The sequence below is a fragment of the Calonectris borealis genome, chromosome 21 (genome assembly GCF_964195595.1).
Source record: "Calonectris borealis chromosome 21, bCalBor7.hap1.2, whole genome shotgun sequence".
Lineage (NCBI taxonomy): Eukaryota > Metazoa > Chordata > Aves > Procellariiformes > Procellariidae > Calonectris > Calonectris borealis.
In genome coordinates this window covers 12,065,594-12,084,231 of record NC_134332.1, presented here as the reverse complement: position 1 = coordinate 12,084,231, position 18,638 = coordinate 12,065,594, and the positions used below count along the sequence as shown (strand labels likewise).

The 18,638-nt window shown below is 46.5% G+C and overlaps 2 protein-coding genes across 9 annotated transcripts in view; one reads left to right on the top strand and one right to left on the bottom strand.

The window, feature by feature from the left end:
- The window catches only part of PBX3 (PBX homeobox 3), a 115,242-nt gene extending 103,177 nt beyond the window's left edge, over positions 1-12,065 (bottom strand). For both annotated transcript variants that reach the window (XM_075170866.1, XM_075170867.1), the window contains exons 1-2: positions 11,463-12,065; positions 10,492-10,565 (exon numbers count right to left, since the gene is read on the bottom strand). In XM_075170866.1, coding sequence (XP_075026967.1) covers positions 10,492-10,565; positions 11,463-11,659 — 271 coding nt within the window. In that variant the 5' untranslated portion in view covers positions 11,660-12,065. The remainder of the gene's footprint in view (positions 1-10,491; positions 10,566-11,462) is intronic.
- Positions 12,066-15,670: 3,605 nt separating this feature from the next.
- MAPKAP1 (MAPK associated protein 1) overlaps positions 15,671-18,638 on the top strand; it is a 108,603-nt gene continuing 105,635 nt past the window's right edge. For 4 of the 7 annotated variants that reach the window (XM_075170901.1, XM_075170902.1, XM_075170898.1 and 1 more), the window contains exon 1: positions 15,672-15,805. The gene's annotated coding sequence lies outside the window, so the exon portion shown is untranslated. Of the gene's footprint in view, positions 15,806-18,638 lie in introns of all 7 variants that reach the window. The other 3 variants (XM_075170900.1, XM_075170906.1, XM_075170908.1) reach the window with 3 other exon arrangements.

Genomic DNA, 18,638 nt, shown 5'->3' with positions numbered 1-18,638 from the left:
AAAGGAAATTGATTTGTTCAGTGCTAGCAACTACAATATTATTAGACTCTCAGTATATTGAAAGGAAGAAATATTTCCTTTATTGAACACAAAATGCCATAAATTTAGGTAAACCGAAATTAGTTCATGTAATACACTGACATCCAAGAATTTATGTATATAGAGTCTATCATTTAATTTTCAGACATTCAATTTCTATACTTGGTCACAGTCAAAAGGTCAAGAACCAACAAGTCAATAAGTTCCCAAGCTCCATATCGATATCACGTCACTGCCCTAACAAGTGGAGAGGAAGTAAGAAATAATTCACAAAAAAAATCCTCAGATGCGTATGGAAGGCAAAATTTCCCCCGCTGCCCCACGGAGCGCTGGGCACCCAGTGAGCCGCCAGCAGTGCCGAAACCTCGGCAGCCCCGCGGCCCCAGAGCCGGTGGCACCGGCGGGACCCGGCAGGGCTGCCGAAGCCCACACCGAGGCGCCGGCTCTGCCGTCCTCGGGCTTTCTTTCCCCTCTTCCCTCTTCACCCAGTGCAACAAAGGAAAGAAATATGAGGTAGAAAAACTGATAGTTCCCACTCTATTTGAATAACAAGTGAAATCCTAAAAATACCTCCACTGCATGTTATTACCAACCGTATCACCGGGTTTTATAGTGACAGGACTGTGCTATAATTTCTGAGAAAACCTCGGCATAAAGCTCCATAAACCCAACCACTCCTGTAATGTATCACCTTATCTAGTGCACAATCATTTCCACAACTTTTCATGTTAGTATAATTTGTTCAAAAATGGTAATAAATACATCCTTGAAGTCAAATAAGAATCATTGCACAATCTACTGTAACTTGTTCTTACTAGTGACAGTTAATCATGCTACCAGGATCTTGCATGAAAGAAAATAAGCAAACATTTGGGTATTCTGTAATTACAAACCTCACTAAAAGCACACTTCCTTCTTTAATCAACAAATATATGAAAGCATGCTTTAAATACCCTTTCAAGTGTGCCATCCTGCCTGTGAACAGCTATCGCTAAAGAAAAGCAGCGATCCCCATCTATGGTGAGCAAACGGTCTCTTTCTGTACTAAGCAAACTAACTACCAAGTCAGAAAACCCCAATACCCTTTTGCTAGAGGTCTAACCATGAATTAAAAAAACAAGCATTCCTAATTAAAGCCGAGAAAAGCAGAAGTCTAAGGAAAGCCTAATCTCTTCATCTCCAGGAGGTAAGGCTCCACTTAGGCTCACCATGATTGGAATAAAGTGGATACTGTAAATAGTGCTAATAGATTACTTCTTCTGTAACAATTTTAATTATACAAATACTTGATAAAATTATTCCTTTTCAACACACAGCACCAACTTAACACAATCTTCACAAAACAATCTGATAGATAATACTCCCATTTTAAAGACAGGAAAAGTGAGCTTTTGCATTCACTTCGGTGAGGCGGCGGCCGAGCCCGGCTTTGCTCCCGCCGAGGTCACCACATCTCTCCTCACTTGAGTGGGAGGAAGGTTTTTTCTTCACACGTTAACAGCAGCATCAGGAGTCAAACCCAGAAGCGCCAGGCGTTCACCTCCAGCACCCTCTCCTCCCGAAACAACGCCGTCAGGGGTCTATTGGTACTGAGAAAGTTAAGGTTGGCCACAGAACATTTTCATTATTTAATTCTTGCGTTCAAGAATTTGAAACTCAAAACTAGCAGCTGGAGACCAGCGATGCTTTCTTTTGCTTTCTGTGAGAAGAACTGATTTTGCAGTTGCAGGTGCTGTTTTGTCCTTCCCAGTATCAAAATGGCTCACTATGATAACTAAAATTTTCAGGTTATAAATTCCTGATCGGATTATTTGGGCCAACCATTGGAGCTCTTGGGACAACCAGGGACACCATGCTTTGAATGAAAACTGCACTACGGACTCTTTGTTGATGAAGAGCAGAGAGGGTGGATGGAAAGGGCTCGCAGCTCCCGCGGGTGCCGAGGGCAGGGGACAGCGAGCAGGGACCCGCAGTGCACGTGCCAGTTGTCCTGCGCTGACGTGAAAACCCATGTGGCTTCGGGGAAACCGCGGTGGTTTGTGTCTTATGTGGTTCATGTTAAAAATTTCCCAACAGTGATAGACTTCAGCTGCCAGGATCAGGGAGACCATGTGCATCTAGCATGAACAGCCCCCGCACGGAGCTCTGGGGCATTTTTTTATCCTTTTTCCTTTCCTTTAAATAACTATTGGGGCTCATAACAAGCACTGTCACTCTAGCACTACTCCCCTGATTGACTTTGCGACAACGATCTGTGGAGGAGATGGGCGCACAAACAGCAAACATTCTGCAGGCACTCAGGCAAAGAGGACTAGAGAGGCTTGGGTCGGTTTTGTTTTGGTTTTATTTTTTGATAAATTTTTGTTCAATTTCCAGAATTACTTCTCTGGTATTTTTTTACACAGTACTATAAAAAGAAAACTAACCACAAAACTGTAGTAAAGCAACTCCGAGGCTGAATAAAAACCACACACACACACACACACACACACACAAACACCAGGAAAATTTGAACTAAATCAGAAACTCTCGTCTTTGAGTCATCCTGGTGCGTCCTAATACTGCAGAGGTCTCAGCACAGTGATCTTACGTATCATATATGCTCTAATAAATAGGTTCAATGAGTTGAGTTAAGGGCAGAGTTTAACTATTAACTCCAAATTTCCTCGCTCTTATGGCTGTAAGTCAATCCCTTAATGTTACTTTAACACAGTTTCTGGCAGTTGAATAAAATCTATGGTCAATATTACAACCCGTCCTTCCTAAATGAGGGAAAATATATGTGTGATTTACATAAGAAATGATGGGAAATGCTGTGAGTGAGTGGGGGTGATAAATGTCCAAGGCCCCGTCGGCCAGGAATCCGAGCCGACCATTTGACATCAGCTGGTTGGGCCCTCATTATGCCAATCCCAAAACCAGCAGAATGGGCAAAAATACCTCCACGCAGATACAGTTCTCAGCACAGGCGTGGTTAGCAGTCAGAGAGGTTATAATACAAAGCTGTAAGATATATCTAAAATAATACCACAAAAATCAGATGACACAAAGAATTCTAATACTTTCCTTTTGTTAAGATACAGTAACTGAGAATACAATGAAATTCTTCATGTTCAGTATCTCCCATTAGATCAATTAATATTCAGAGAAAGGCTTTAACATGAAGTTTAAATAATCATAGAAGGAGAAAAAGAACCACCAATGTTCTAGAAGCTTCTCTAGACCTTTCAATCAATTTTATTTATATGCAAAACCAAGAGAAACTCAGAAAAAACAAAGCTCCTCCTGATGCTAAAGCTCTCAATTTACTGACAGGCAAATGGCTTCATGCTGCCACTTAATCTCATTTCTTGCATAATGCCCTCTAATTAGCATATCAAAGTGAATTAATACTTCTAGGGCATTAGCAATGGGAAAATCTGCTCCAGGCTTCACAATAGCAGTTAAGCAAGAGCCAAGAAATCCTCAAAAACACCACAAACCACTTTGCATTGCAAAACTGTTCAATTTATTTATCCTCTCTCTCTAAACACTTTTACCGCACACTGTTTTACTACTGTTCACCAAACAAAATGATAATTGCCAAAGTTACCAGCATCTGTAATGCCTGTTTAGAATCTTAATTTAGATTGTATACTTGAAGATCTCTAGATGCTTTCATTGACCCTATCATATACAACAGGATATACTGAAAAACCGTTGTTGTTCTAAAAAAAGCAATCAGGGTAATATTATTAAATTCCATTTTCCACTTACAATAAATAATTAAAAATTAAATAATATACGAAAAAGCCACCTGCTGGACAATGAGGAATGAGAGATTAGCTTTAAATGTTGATGCATGACTTAAGTATAGCAAAAGGTTTTGACCTGTAAACACACGATACAAAACCACCCCCCTTTCCAAGTGATTGATTTGTAGGACGCATGATATTCAGTGATTCATATATTGTTACAAGTTCATATGACTGTGCAACATGCATTGAACTGATTGTTAACACAAGAATTTAAAGTAAAATACCTAAAATAGAATAAAATTGAAGTCAGTGCATAATGATTTTTACTATATGCTTTTATGCCAAACATGCTATTTTTACCCAATTCTTGAAGCAATAAATACGTTAGAGCTGTTACAATCAGACATCAGACCATTTCTTCTTTTAAAAATATTTTCAGAATCTACTTTCAATCACAGGTCACTTTGCAAAATATAAAACTGTAATTTATAAACAAAGACTAAAAAACCCTGAAACTTCATCATCTTAGTGCTCCCCATCAATCTTTAAAAACAGAAAAAGAACATAAAAGGAAAAAAAAAAACCAAAACCAAAAAACCCCAACATTAGTACACCCACCCCAAACCCAAGAAAGGAGCTGGAGCACTAACGGAAGGCTAATAACAAAGAGTAGAACAAAATGCCGGGGTCAGTGGGGTTTTCTACATTTCTGTTTGCAACACGAAGGGAAAAAAAAAGTACGGGAATAACAAAATAAATTACGATGGATATTTATCTAGTACTTTGAGCCTTCCTAAAGAATGTGCATTACTGAAAAATATATAGACTTCAAGTACCAGGCTTCATTTCCTTTCATATTTAATTCCCTGTTTACTTCCACTGTAAAGAGAGCATTATGGAGGAGCTCTAATGTCCAGCTGAGAAGCACAATTCATCTGTTTGGCTGATGAACTACTCCAACTTTATAAAAGCATGAACTATAAGAGCTGACAGAAACTTTAATAATTTATATTAAATATTGATGTGAATTATTTACTCCATTCATACTTAAAGACATGAATTGCCTACCAGAGAAAAGCAAATGTGACAAAAGGTCAACATGATGGTGAAAAAAGGCAGGCTGTGTCAGGCATGTGTTATCTGAACCATGCTGATCACCTTGATAAGCGAATAGCATTAAACATGACTGCTGAGAAAACAAACAAAGCATTCTTCTCAGGGTGTCAATTCATGGACTACAAACAGCTACATCTAATTCTACCAATGATACCAGGACGGGAAAACTCCACTCGGGGCTCCGCTGATTTGGACTCCCTAGTACACAGATTCAGCATTTATTCCTGCTATTCATGAAAATATTCATCGAACCATCATATGCATGATGTGCAAGGAATTGAAAAACAGTCTGAAAATTGAGGACAGATACAAACCGGACTCTCTCGCACTCTACTGTATAATTATTAATATAGCCTTCATATGTATTTAAATATTGCGTTACATTTGTAACAATTTAGTATGTCTAATTCTGCTTATATTTGTCTACGGTAGACTGCAAATATCATTATATTAATGTTTCACACAAATCAATATTTAAATTGAAAAAAGACAGCATAATATCCATATCATACAACTTTTTCATTGAAAGCTGTAGGAATAGAGCTTGATAAATGTGTTAAATCCTGTAAAAAAAAAAAAAGGACTCCTTTGCATTCACTACATGCTATTATAATAATTTATCTCTGAATGCAAAAATTCCTTAACTTACAACAAGCATCCTAAAATACAGCACACAGTAACTCATATAATTTAGTATTTTCAGGTAAGCAAGCAAATGTGTCAAATTCAAAAATAAAATGAAGGACATGAAAAATAGCTATAAAATAAAATAAATCCCTGCTCCTAGTTAAATTAGTATTGACAAGTAGGTCCAAATTTATCTTCTACGGAGGGGGGGAGGGGGGTGGAAGATCTGGAAACACTGATCCTGGTAATCAACATGAAGATTGTTATTTAAATATAGCAAGGAGCACTAACAATGGTAAGGTCTAAAGGTATGGTGTAGTTACAGGTTCTGTAAGACAAAGTATCATGAATTTCTCTAATGAAAATAATCACCAAAGCCGCCTGTTTTCTTAACCAGAAAAGTACCCTGTTAGAAATCCACCAAAGAAATAGAATTTTGATAATGAATGTGTCTGAAACAGATGACCAAATGACAATCAAGATACTTTATTCAATTTATCTTTTCCTAGTAGGACATTTATGAAGAAAAGCAATGTCATTGCCATAAGGACAGTGTAAATGACCTAACATTCTGCTGCACATCATCATTTGTAATACATTTGCTGACAATTAAAAAAAAAAAACATTCAAAAGTAAAACCAATGGTTCAGTGAAAAATCTTGGATACTGAAGCATGAGAAAGGAAACAAAAGCTAAACAATTTAAACTGAAGAAAAGATGTACGCAGATAAATACACAATGCTTACTTCCTAATGTAGTCAACGTAAACCAAGAATATACATTTAGCAGCTTGAAAAAAACAGCAAGACTGCACATAAATATTTTAAATAGCTAAACTGAGTAACAATAACACCACAGCTGATATTTAGAAAATAGCTAACATACATACTACATACATACACACATATATATATATGTATGCTATCAGTGCCATTTCATTGTTCCATTTGAATCCTTTAATGTTCAGACAGGATTGCTAGGATTGCCTATTATTATATATTATTGCAAGTTGTTGGCACTAAATGATAGTTTACAAACACTGAAAAGTTGAAATTTGTGTAATGCAAGGGAAGAGTCCTGTGATTCGATTTTTAAATAACCACAGTGAAGAAAGGGGTTAACATTTTCAAATTCTGCTAGCAGACAAGGCAAAAAGCAAGTCCTTCTCAAACGAGTTACCTAACAGGCGGTTTACAGATTTTGCAGCATATTGATAAGGGGCGTTCCTAAAAGAGTTGGGCCATTTTCATCAATAAGGAGCTTTGCAGCAAGTAAGGGCGCGATACAGCCCTTTAATCATCGGAATGGCATCGTATGGCTATTTACAGTTGTAGCAATAAAAATAAAGGTTTTAGCTTACATGGCGAACAGCAAGAAATTAACCCCGTGGTTAACGTCACTATTTGTCTGGGGTTTGTATCTTTTTTTTTTCATTCTTTAAAACAAAATTCTGCACAAGGGGAGAACGTTCTTAATGAACATTTTCCTCCTCTCTCTTTAGACATAAAAAATAGTTCAACCAGCCCAACCAGCCAAGCAGGCCTTTCTCTTCCCCTGCGGACACCTCCTGCAGTCGAGAAGTTCATTAAGTTTTATGATCTTCCCAAGTCAGTCCTGCTTATAAGCCTCACAAAGGCCACAAATCTGGCAAACCATCATGTATGCCATTAGGCTTTACTAGTAAATGAATGCTATTTAGGGTTTGTGGTGACAGTAAATTAGGGTTTGGTTGGCAGCTATCATTGTTTCTGTTGGACTTACAGAAATAAATAAATAAATGTACACATGTACGCATATACGCACATGCACTCAGACATTTTTATAAACGTGTGTTCCTATCTATACAAATGATTCTTGAAGACAAAAACCCAAATCATCTATCAACACAATCCAGGACCTAATAATATGTCATTCCATTGGGAAATAATTGCAATTCCCTAACCATTTTAAGACTGTAAGAATTAATATATTTTCATTTCTCTCTCCATGAGAATAACCAGTACCTCAGGTATAGCAACGTCCTAATGGAGGCTTAATCAAATTACAAATCTGAAGGATTTTTAGTCAGTAAAAAAGAGCCATTAAAAAAAAACAAGGCACAAATCAGTTTTTGATTCCTACTGGTAGGCGCGTAAGGAGGCAGACTGTATGTACACAGGTATGCAACAGATGTGAGCGCGCATTAAGAATGCAACTTTAACACTTCCAAGCGACACCTCAGAGAACGGGTAAAATACAACAAAATAGAGTCAATAGGCTCTCACTTGCTTATCTTCATATTTTATTGGAGGGGCTTCAGTAGAACTTTGGGTATCTTTTTTTTTTAACTAATTAAAGAAGTAAGTGGCAGTTTCTTTATGAAAACCATGCTACCTTGTGGTTGCCTCTAAAAATGCACATCTCTATTAATATCTGTAAAGCTCTTAAATGTATTATGCAGCACTTTTTAAAATGTTAAAATGTTAAAAAAGAAATGTCAGGCTAAATTCAGTAAGCTCAGTGATTTGCTTTGTACATGGTAAATACCTCGCAGGAAAAAAAAAAGAATCATCTTCAGCTCCTAACCCTAAGTGAGACAGAGAGAGAGGCTTTTAAAAATGTGATGCATTCATTAACCCTTGCAGGAAAGGGATAGAGTTGCTCTACCTAAACTGAGGATTCCTCTACGCGTTCTCTCACGACCAGTCTCACAAAGTCCTTGCTGACTGTACTGAAAACTACTAAAATATAAAAAAATACATAATTCAATATAAAAATGACTTAAATATTGCATTACTTATTTCAGAACAGACTTGACTGCAATTACACTTCATGTATAGTCTACAGTCTCCCTCCTCACCTCTCGTTCTTCTCACAGAAGAAGGTAGCGATAAAGCCATCACGGCAATTCCCACTGCCAACAGCAAGGTAAACTTTGTTCTGATTAAAAAGAATTAAATACCGGCGCATGACCCAGTTACAGGCAGATTTAAGTACTCAGACCACAAGACAATGCAGAGTACCAGGGGGAGGGGGGACACCTCTGCTTTAATTGCATCTCAGACCGTTCACCCTTCCAGTTCAGAACTGTTTGAGCCGTTTCCTACGAAAAGAGCTTACAGAAAATATGCTAGAAATTATTTTCACGTTTTCTTTGCTTTAGCACGCTAACTAAAGCCTCCACAGACATTTCGTCTCAACTGGGAGACCCTGAGTGAAGGTCCCCCTCCGGGAACAGTTTTTGGTGGGGGAGTGGATTCATCGCCATCAATCACCCGGTGCATTAATCCTGTCCCTCCTGCACGGCCGGGGCTGGCAGGATCTTGCCTTTGGGCAGGCGGACGCCTTCACTCTTTGTTGGTTCTCAGCGATTTCACAAAAGAGATAACTTGCAAACTTGGCTCAACTACTTGCAGCACAAAGGCAGGATCCCAACTTACAAGTTATTACTGAAACACCCCGAAACGTTTCAGACCACAAAGTCTCTTGTCAGGTTCCCTCTCGCCTCCGAAACGGCAGTGGCCTCACCAAACACCCTCTGCCAGTAATCCCCGCTGCTGAAAGGACTGGGGTTTTTCTTCGCAGCTCACCTCTGACATGTGGTTGACTATACTTTCCTTTCAAAACAGTGAGGCTAAGCCCTCTGCAAATAAAGTGATCGCGGGACCTACGCCTGCCTCCTTAATTGAAATCTGCCTGCTGCAAAATGTCTGAACATCGAGGGCAGGTTGCTTGGCTGGCTCCGGAGCAGGACAGGCAAAAAGTTTAGGGAAAGGCAGAAAACAAACACAAGGCAAAGAAGGACGGAAGGGGGTTACAAGCCGATCGAGGCAAAACGTAGGTAGGTGGGGAGGGAGGGGAGAAGGGGGATCATTCCCCTTATCGCGGGTAATATAATGCAATATAAAGGAGAATCAATCTTAATATTCACAACACAGTCAGTACCCTAGTGCTTCGCTGTCAGCAGAAACTGAAGTGGATCCCCGGTAGCAAAGAAACCCTTGGACATAAAGCACCGCAATTTACTGAGAACTGTGCACTTTTAGGCTTCTCAGCTGAGATTTGCAATGATTTCACGTTTGTTGTTTTCGTCTATAGTCTTTATTTTTTCAGTGTGCAATTAAGGGGAAGGTGACTGAATATCAAATATAGTTAAAAAGCCAGCCAATGTATATATTTATTTTTAAAGCCAGATCATAATAAATGTCCTTATTCTCATAATACAAAGCAAAATACTTTGCAAATTTTCTTCCAAAAAAAAAAAAATTTGTAAATTCAGTGATGTGAAAAAAATTGCAAAAAATCCCCTAAAATGCCTCCAGAAAACCCGCAGAGTTTATTAGTGTCACATTAATGGAGGGAAAAAAAAAATTTTTTGTGCTTTTGAGATGAAAATTTTTGGCATTTAAAACATCATCGCCCAAGAGCCACTCGAGCTTCGCTGCACTCTACACAAACCTGGGGCCAGAGCATCCACCCCCTGGCATTCCTCAGGGTCCCCGTGGAAGTCCCCTTCCCCTGCCCTGCTGACAGGGGTGCAGCTTTGCTCTCCCCAAACGTGGGCAGCGCACACCCTCTGAAAGTTTATCGTCCCCGCTGCGTGCTGCGCACCCCGGGGGAAAAAAAAAAATGATGTGAGGTAACACAGATCTGACAAGTATTTTGCAAAGTGTCCTGACGGTAAAAAAGGCAGCCCGGGCGCTAGCGGGGCACCTCCGGAGCTGTGAGGAGAGCGGCGGGAGATTCTCCACCGCGCCATTTCACAGCGAGCCAGCCTGACCGGGCCGAGCGCCGGGACGGGCCGGCGAGCCCCTGAGCTCGGCGAGGCGGGCCGAGACCCCAGCGGGCAGCGCGGCCGGCGGCACCCGTCAGCCCGGTCCGGCGGCGTGAGGGGCGGCAGCGGGCCGGCGCCGTCCCCGCCGGCGGGCAGCGGCGGGTGGAAGGAAGGAGGGATCAAGATGGCTGCGGCGGCGGCGGCGCGGGCGGCCCTTACCTGTTTTCTCCTTGATCTCGCAGAGGACACTGAACAAGGCGGGTTTCATCCTGTGGCAGTTCAGTGCGTGCTTCCTGAAAGAGAGCAGAGTACAAGCGGTTAACGCGGCGTTTCAGCAACATGGCGCCTTCCCCGAGAAGGATCCCCGGCTCGTCGTACCCCCCCTTCCCTGCCCGCCAGCCCCGCGGCCCGGCGCCGGGAGCCACCGAACGGCGGCTCCCGGCGCCTGGCCGCGGGGCTGGCGGGCGGAGAAGGGGGGGCGCGGGGTGGGCGGCCGGGTCTGTCTGTCCCTCATTCCCGCTGACTTTTATACCGAATTACCTTTGTGCAAATGCCGCCCGACCGAGGGGTATAAATCAACACCCCTCTTGTCCCCGTTACGATCCGTCCTGCGATATTATAACTGATTTATTAAGGGGATTTGGCGGGGGGATGGGGGGGGCTTGCAGAGTTAACACTCTTTGTTTTTGTATTTACTGTGATTTAAAACAGCCAGGGTTTGTTTTGTGTCGTCGTCGTCGTCGTCCCCCCCCCCCGCCCCGCAGCAATATCTTGTCAGGTTTATAATTCATCTTCGGGGGCAGGGAGAGAAGAAAAGAAAGAAAGGGGAAAAAGTTGTACTCCTAGGGAGAGCGCGGGGCCGCCCGCCGGCCGGCCGGCGGCGCCGAGGCCGGTGTCCGCCGGACAGTGTCCAACGGGCACGGGCAGGGATCAGCCTCCCGCGCACCGGAGCGACGGCATAAGCGTCCCATCCTTGTATACTTATTATACATATATTTTTTTTAAAAATCATTAAATAGCAGCTTTGGCTCTGCCTTGGCTGCTTGCAATTTCTCCTACGGCACCAAGAAGTTGCTCTAATTGTGAGACTCCGGCTCTCCGCAGAGGAGCAGGAAGGAGAGAAACAAAAACCACACACACACACACAAAAACAAAAAAAAAAAGACAAGGTTTAATTAGACGAAACCAACTTTGCTTGTGCCTCATCCAGGCTTTGGTCAGTGATGGTCATGATCTGGTGGAGGATGTCGCCGATGTCCTGCTTCCTGCCGTCGCCGTCTGCCCCTTCGTGTCCGTGGGGAGGAGGCAGGGCCATGCCCCCCTGCACCGAGTGGCCGGCCAGGTTGACGCCGGCCAGGGTCTGCAGCATCCTGGACTGATCGTCCATGCCTCCTGCCGCGGCCCGGGCCGCGTTGCCGGGGCGGGCGGAGCGCCGGGCGTGGGGGCGAGGGAGCGCCGGGCAGCCTCTGCCCCGCAGTCAGCCGCGGCTCCCGGCTCCGGACTGCGCTCTCGCACACACCCCCCGAAAGAGAAGAGCAAAAAGAAAAAGCCAAACGAAACCACAACAACGAAAATCAGTATTTGTGTTTGACCGGATCGCAGCTGTTTACTCCACTCTCTTCTCCTTCCCGGCGCAGTAAATCACTCTCTGCTTTAGTTACAATCTTCTTTCATCATCATCGTATTTGTGGCTCGGATAAATGAGTTGATAAGGTTTCTTTGCAGTTTTCTTTTCCTGGTACAATCTTCCTCCAAAGCTTTTTTTTTTTTTCCTTTTTTATTTTTATTGTTGCTTTTTATGTCTTTCCCCACTTGTCCAAAAATCTTCTTTGGAAAAAGGCAAAATTAAAAAAAAAAAAAAACACAAAACAAAATCAAAAAACTCGCTTTCAAATCCTTAAGAAGTTAGGAGGGTGGCAAACAGCAAAAACCACAACAAACCAGGCGAACACCCCCACCCCCAAATTGCAACATAAAAAAGCCAAGAAAACACAATCACAGAGGGGGAAAAAAAAAAATTAATCGCCCTCCCCCCCCAAAATAACAAATGATCCCAAGTCTGTGCAATGGGGGTAAAGCAGCAGCAATCAAAAGTTTGAACTTGTGCAAAGAAAAGCGCGGAAATCACGGGGAAAGAACTGTAAAAAAATTAATTACACACTCTCTGCAAAGCAATGTGCAAAAATATCAGCCCGCTGGAATTTATGAGCCCCGCCGCCCGGTGCCTGTGTGTGTTTTATGTTGTTTGATGGCCGCTCCGGTGAGGGATTGACAGCCTGCCAACGCCACTCACTCACCGCGGACGTGTCACCCTGTGAAGGAGGAGAGCGGCCGCGCGCGAGAGGGACGCGGAGCCCGCCGCGCCCCGCCCCGCCGCCCCGCCCCGCCCCTCCCGCGGGACGCCGCGCCGCCCCGCCCCGCGCCCCGCCCCGCCCCGGCCCTCCCCGCCGGGCGGGGCCGCCGCCGCCACCGCCCCGCCCGGGGCCGCCCGCCTCCCGGGTCCGGCTCCGCGGGGTCGCCCTCCCGCCGGGCCGAGCGGCGGCGGCGCTCCCCGGGGGGCGGAGGGGGCGGCCTCGGCCCGGAGCGGCGGGTGCGGCGGCCAATCGCAGCGCGCGGGGGCGGGCGCCGGCGGCGGCGCTGGCCACTCAGCGTGCGCGGGGCGGTGCCGCGCCGGCCTGCCCCCGCGCAGGCCCCGCCCCCCAGCTGAGAAACTTGTGATTGGGCTGTTCGAACAGTCATGTGGCCGGGGCGAACGCTGCTCCGGCCCCGCCCCTCCCGTTGCTATGGTAACACCCGGGCTGAGGCCTCGCGTTTCCTCTCGGCGCCGCCGCCGCGCTGCCGGGCCGGGCCGGGCCAGGAGGGTCGGCCGCTGCGCCGGCCCCCGCCGGCTTCGGACTGGGAGCAGCCTCCGGGTCCGCGCCTGCGAGCCCGGGTGCCGGCAGGAGGCTGGCCTCGGCCCGGGGCCGGGAGCTTCGGCTGTGCGGCGGAGAGGGGGTGAGGGATGGAGGGGGCCCGGGCTCGGGCCCGGTCGGGGGCGGTCTGTTCGTTGTCGGCTTTGTGGCCGTGCCCCGAGCGCCTTCCTCGCGTACAAGCCCTGTCATGAGGCAAGAGGATTTTCTGGCTCAGAAGCTGTGCTTTAAAGCGTGCTGCTTCGGGGGCCAGATTTTTATTTCAATTCTCTCTTTTTTGCGTATATGCATAGACTGCCAAAAATGTGAAGAGAAAAAAAATATATATCAAGAATAATTAAGACTCCATTCTATAAAGGGGTTACCTTTAGATCATTGCCACCCCCCTGCCCCCAAATTGTTCTTATGTAGAACACCTACCCCATGCAAATATATAGGGGAAGTTACTTTAATTCTGATCCATTTTCTTCACGTTTTGAGTAGTGCGTAACAAAACTATTGCTACAGAGACCTCCCAAGGAAGGGAAAACCACCTGTAGCATAGCGATGAAGAGCCACAGTAGCAATTAAAATGGTATTTAATTCATTGTATGTACTTTATCTGTGATGGACAGTTTCAGCTGAAAGACGTCATGTCCGAACTAAAATCTCATCCTCGCCTCTGACATTTCGTGGATGTATGGCTGACAACTCCGACTCAGCGTGGCTAAAACAGAGCTCTTAATCTTTCTCCTTGGCTTCCGCTTGCCTCTTCTCTCAATCACGGTTGACATCACCATCATCTTACCTTCACTCACGTCCGTAACTTGGATGTCATCTGTTTGATTTGGAACCCTTAACCACGTCTCACAGAGGTTACGTTTAACTGTTGTGGATTACTGCTGGTTAACATAACTATGCTTTTACTCCCTCCAAGCAATTAGCATGTTAATTCAAATTCTAATTGTCTTCTATCTTGATTACTGCACCGTTTTCTGGTCTGAGCAAATGTGTTCTTAGTGTCATCCGGATTTATTAAGCATGCTACTCTAAAGATCTTTTTTATTACTATTGTTTTGACTGTTTCACAGATCAGTTTGCATTTGTCCACTGAGGGCAAAGTTCCACCGAAGAGATGAGCAGCACTAATGGCTGCCTGGCACTGAAACAAACGGCATGGTGCTCCCGTTCTTCCCTGCCAGCTCTGGTACTCATCTCACCCCATGGTGATACGGTTCGCCTCACCAAGTCAGCAGAAAGCCGCTCTTCTGGGTTTATCAGGCCGAGTCACGTAATTACAGCACGAGATGGCTGCTGGAGAACGGCTCTCTGTGCTCTGCTGTGCCTCCTGGTTATGGCCGCACGCTACCTGTGATCTGCCGCCTGCTAGAGCAGTTTCAGCTCCTTGCCTTCGCTCGGGCCCGGACGCCGCCCATTATGATCTGCTCTTTACACTACCAAGCGCGTATCTCCGCTCAAGTGCCTTTGGTGGCACCCTGGGGAATGCTTTTCACTGTCCCCCTGTACCGTCCTTTTTAAAGGTTGCTTTTTGCTGATGAGTACAGCTGTTTGGAGACCGCGAGGTCACGGTTTGCGGAGGAATCGACCAATATTGTCCGTTATTTCCGCAAGAGGTTGCAGAGGCAGACTGCACCAGCAGGTCTGCAAAGGGATGACACAAGTGCACGGCCAACAGGCCACGAGCAGGCACCCGAAGGAGAACGAGTCCGGGAAGTGCCCGGCAACACCTCCGGTTCCAGAGTTCGAAGCGACGGGGCCGCCGAGGGTGGTCACCGCTCGCTCCAGGCAGCGCTTGCTGTCCTCCACGCTGGAGACAAGGCGCACTGGCCTAGCCCAGTCGGACGCTTCTCGTGGGTTTAAGCACTGCCAGTATGGTTAATTACTTTCTTTTGCGAGTTACCTTTGTTTAAACGCACCCTGTTTATGCTTGTGTACCGAGTGCTATGCGGAAGGTTTGGTTTAAAACCACAAAATACATACAAATAGTGTTTCAAACAGGAAAAAACTATGAATTTGGAAAAACAACTGGTATAGTCTCAATCAGAAAAGCATCCTGTTTATTTGTAATGAGAAGCACAGCTGAAAGCTGTAACCACCACCGTTTTCTTCATTAAAAAGATGCTTGAAGTTTTTATCAGTGCTCCCATTTATGCAGTCTGTTGCCGGCCGTCCGTGTGTGCCGGCAAGACGTACGGAGGCGTCCCCACAGAGGGACGCGCAGCGAACCCCGCGCCCTGCGGCGAGTAACGGCGCCTCCGTCCTCAGCGCCGGGCCCGCCCGTGCCGCAGCCGCCCCCCGCACGGCCACCCCCGGACCGCTGCGGGACAAAGCGCGACGTGAACTCGCGGCAGAGGCCGGTCCCCAGGCACCAGCCCCCCCACCGCCCCGCGCCCGGCCCCGCCGCCGGCTCCCGCCGCTCCGCTCCCGCGCATGCGCACGGCCGTGCCGCCGGCGGCGTCGTCACTTCCGGAGGCGGTGCTTCCGGGTCGCGGCGCGGCCCAGCACTCCCCGTTCCGCCGCGTCCTCCGGCCCCGGAAGCGGCTGCCCCGGCCCGCTGGCGGGGGAGGAGGCGGTGCCCGGCCCGGCCCGGCCCGGCCCCACGGAGCGGCACGGCGGCGGAGCCTGTAAGTGCGGAGGCATGCGGGGTCCTCGCCCCGGCGCCGCGGTGGGTGTCGCGGAGGGGTGGTCCGGGGCCCGGCTGCGGGGTGCCTGCCCGGTGCCGGCCGGCAGCGCGTCCGGCGGCTCTCCTGGGGCGTCCCGCTGGGTGAGCGGGGCAGCGGCGCTCGTGCTGTAACCCCTCCTTTATTCCCGCAAATACACGTCCGTGGTAAATCCGCGGGATGAAGTAAGGCGTCCTAGCGAGGCTGAGCCTTTACGGTTCCGGGGAGATGTTCCCGGGAACGCAAGGACCCGCGGCTTCCCCGAGGCCTGCGGACAGCTCTGCCGGCTGCCGCGGGCGGCTCCGGCCGCAGCCTCTGAGGGGCAAGGCAGGAGTGACGTCCCTGCGGAGCCAGGCGCAGCGACCGCGCTGCGGCAGGGGTCAGGTGAGCTCTGACAGCGAAGGGAAAGGGAGGCGAGTGCAGGGTGGGGCGTGCAGCTGGGGTCTGAGCGCCGGGCCTGTGGCAGAGCGGGCAGGAAGGGGAATTCCAGGGGCTGCACTGGAAACGCTGCGCGCTTGATGGGCGGCTGGCGGCCCCCCGTCTGACTCGGGGTCTCGCCTGGCCTAGTGCTGTCGCTTCACCCAAGTCACTGATGGCGCACGGCGTAACTTGGTCTCTCGGCCGCTTCTGCAGCCCGCAGGTTATTGCTCTGACTGCTTGGGCGTTTGCAAGAGGAGCGCTTTTGGCGTGGTCGCACTTGAACGTGTTGCTGGGTTGTGTCCTCGTGTTTTCATGTGCACGGCGAGTGGTGATCGGAACTAGCACTCCCACTGCAGGAATATCCGTGAGGGAGCGAGAAGTGGTTTCTAGGAGACACAACAATAAGAGTTGATTTCAGTGTTAGTGGAAGTTTAGTGATCATCTAAATGAGAAATGCTAGAGCCAAGCTGGTGTATGTTCTACATGATTTTCGGTTTCAGGGGATTATCAGGTAGATGGAAGTTTGGGAATTAAACTCTCTCAGTTATTTTTTGAAATTCAGAGCAAATCCGTTCACGGACACTTTTTTGGGTTAGACTAAAAAAAATCGAGATCATTGTCTACATATAGATGTGTACAGAAATAACTGAAGCAGTGAATTAGAACCAATTTAGTACACTTCTTTCTCAGTCATGTTTCAGGTCTGTCTTATTACACCTCTTTCATCCTCTGTTTATTGGTTTAACTGTTTTGCCCAGTTGCAACAAATAACAAGTGCGTCTACCAGCTCAGTTCCTGTGTAGGTTTCCCTTTCGATCAGCAAAGGCTCCAGCAGGTGAAGCAGCTCGGCAGAACGATCTGTGTGTTATGCTTTCTGTAGCACAAATTTTCCCAAACTTCCTAAGCTGTGAGCATGAGAAATAGACCGTGTATTGAAAGGTCAGTTATATTAACAAATGGAACACCAAATAAACGGGATGCAATTCATACACCCCCAGCAGTGGTGCAGCGCCGTGTAGGACCAGCAGATCGCCCGTGTGGCCGCTGTCTTTGACACTGTGTTTCGGAGGTGGACGAGTGGCACTTGCTGAGGAAGGGGAAGGGAGAGCTCAGGCTTTCTTCAGTCCTTCCCTTTTAACTACTGGAAGGGACAGGCTGTGAGCTTTGGGATGTAGGGGTGTGGAAGCAGAAACGTGGCGGTGCTGGCCCTGGTAGCACACAGGATTGCAGGGACATCAGTGCTGCAAACTATTTGTATCGTTGGTATCGTGGTGGTTCGTGGGTGTGATGCTGCCTTATGTTTGAGTTGTGCCTTGCAGTGAGTTTGCAGTCTTAGGTTTTGCTAGCAGCAGTTCTCCATTTGTCAGAAGCAACCAAGTGAGGGCTTTTCTGTTACACAGTACCTCTAACAAAGACCCCAGGATGTGTTTTAATAATAATTGTGTGTGTGTGTCTGCTGAGAAGCTTTATTAAACTGTGATATCTAGCTATTCATTGTCTATAAGCTCAGTTTCTTATACAAGACAGCACAAGGGTAATCCCTACCTTGTTTCCTTATTGCTGGAGAAGTATTGTATCTAAATCGGTTATTCTGAAAGCAAAACAAAGCTCCTTGAATAAGTTTTGTGTGCTCTTGAAGGAGACAGACCAAAAAATTTGTCAAGACAAAAATTAAAACCCAGAGGAAAGGGAGATTCATCTATCGTTGAAGAAATGTGAATCTGTCCAGTTACATTTGACATAGAGTCCCAAAGGGGCTTGAAGTCTCGGGAGTTTTTTAAGTAGGTATTATTCTCATGAGCGTTTGTGAAGTCAGAAGCAGCTTGCACTCTGTTACATGAAAAAAAAAAAAGATTATGATCATCCTTTTTATGCAATAAAAATATTTTCATGCAATCAGAAGTGGAATGGCAATAAACTGAAAAAAAAGGACAAATACAAAAGTGTTTGTTTTGGTATATGCTTCTGTTTAACACACAAATGCTGGATGAACTCAACTGCACACCGGTGTCGAGGACCAGCAAGCATGGTTGTGGTACTTTTGCAGTGCCGCTGCTGTTCTGAAGATCCCGTGGGCTGGCTGTAGCTACAGCAAGTGTCCAGGCTTTGTCCTGGGCCCACCCAGAGCAAGCTCTTTAAGGCTGTGGACCTTCGTGTGCCTAAAACACCTTTTAGTCAGACCTTTCAAATGGCCTTTCAGTCATTTGGCTTCAGCACATCCAGGCAGGCTTTACGAAGCAGCTGTATGAGTGAAATACAGGTGCTTTATGATTAATGCCGTACTTCCATGCTCACTTGCTAGTTGCGGTGTAGAGATAGCTAGTGAGTCTTGCTCAGGAAAACCCAAACAACGTGGCATCTTTCTCAATATTGTACA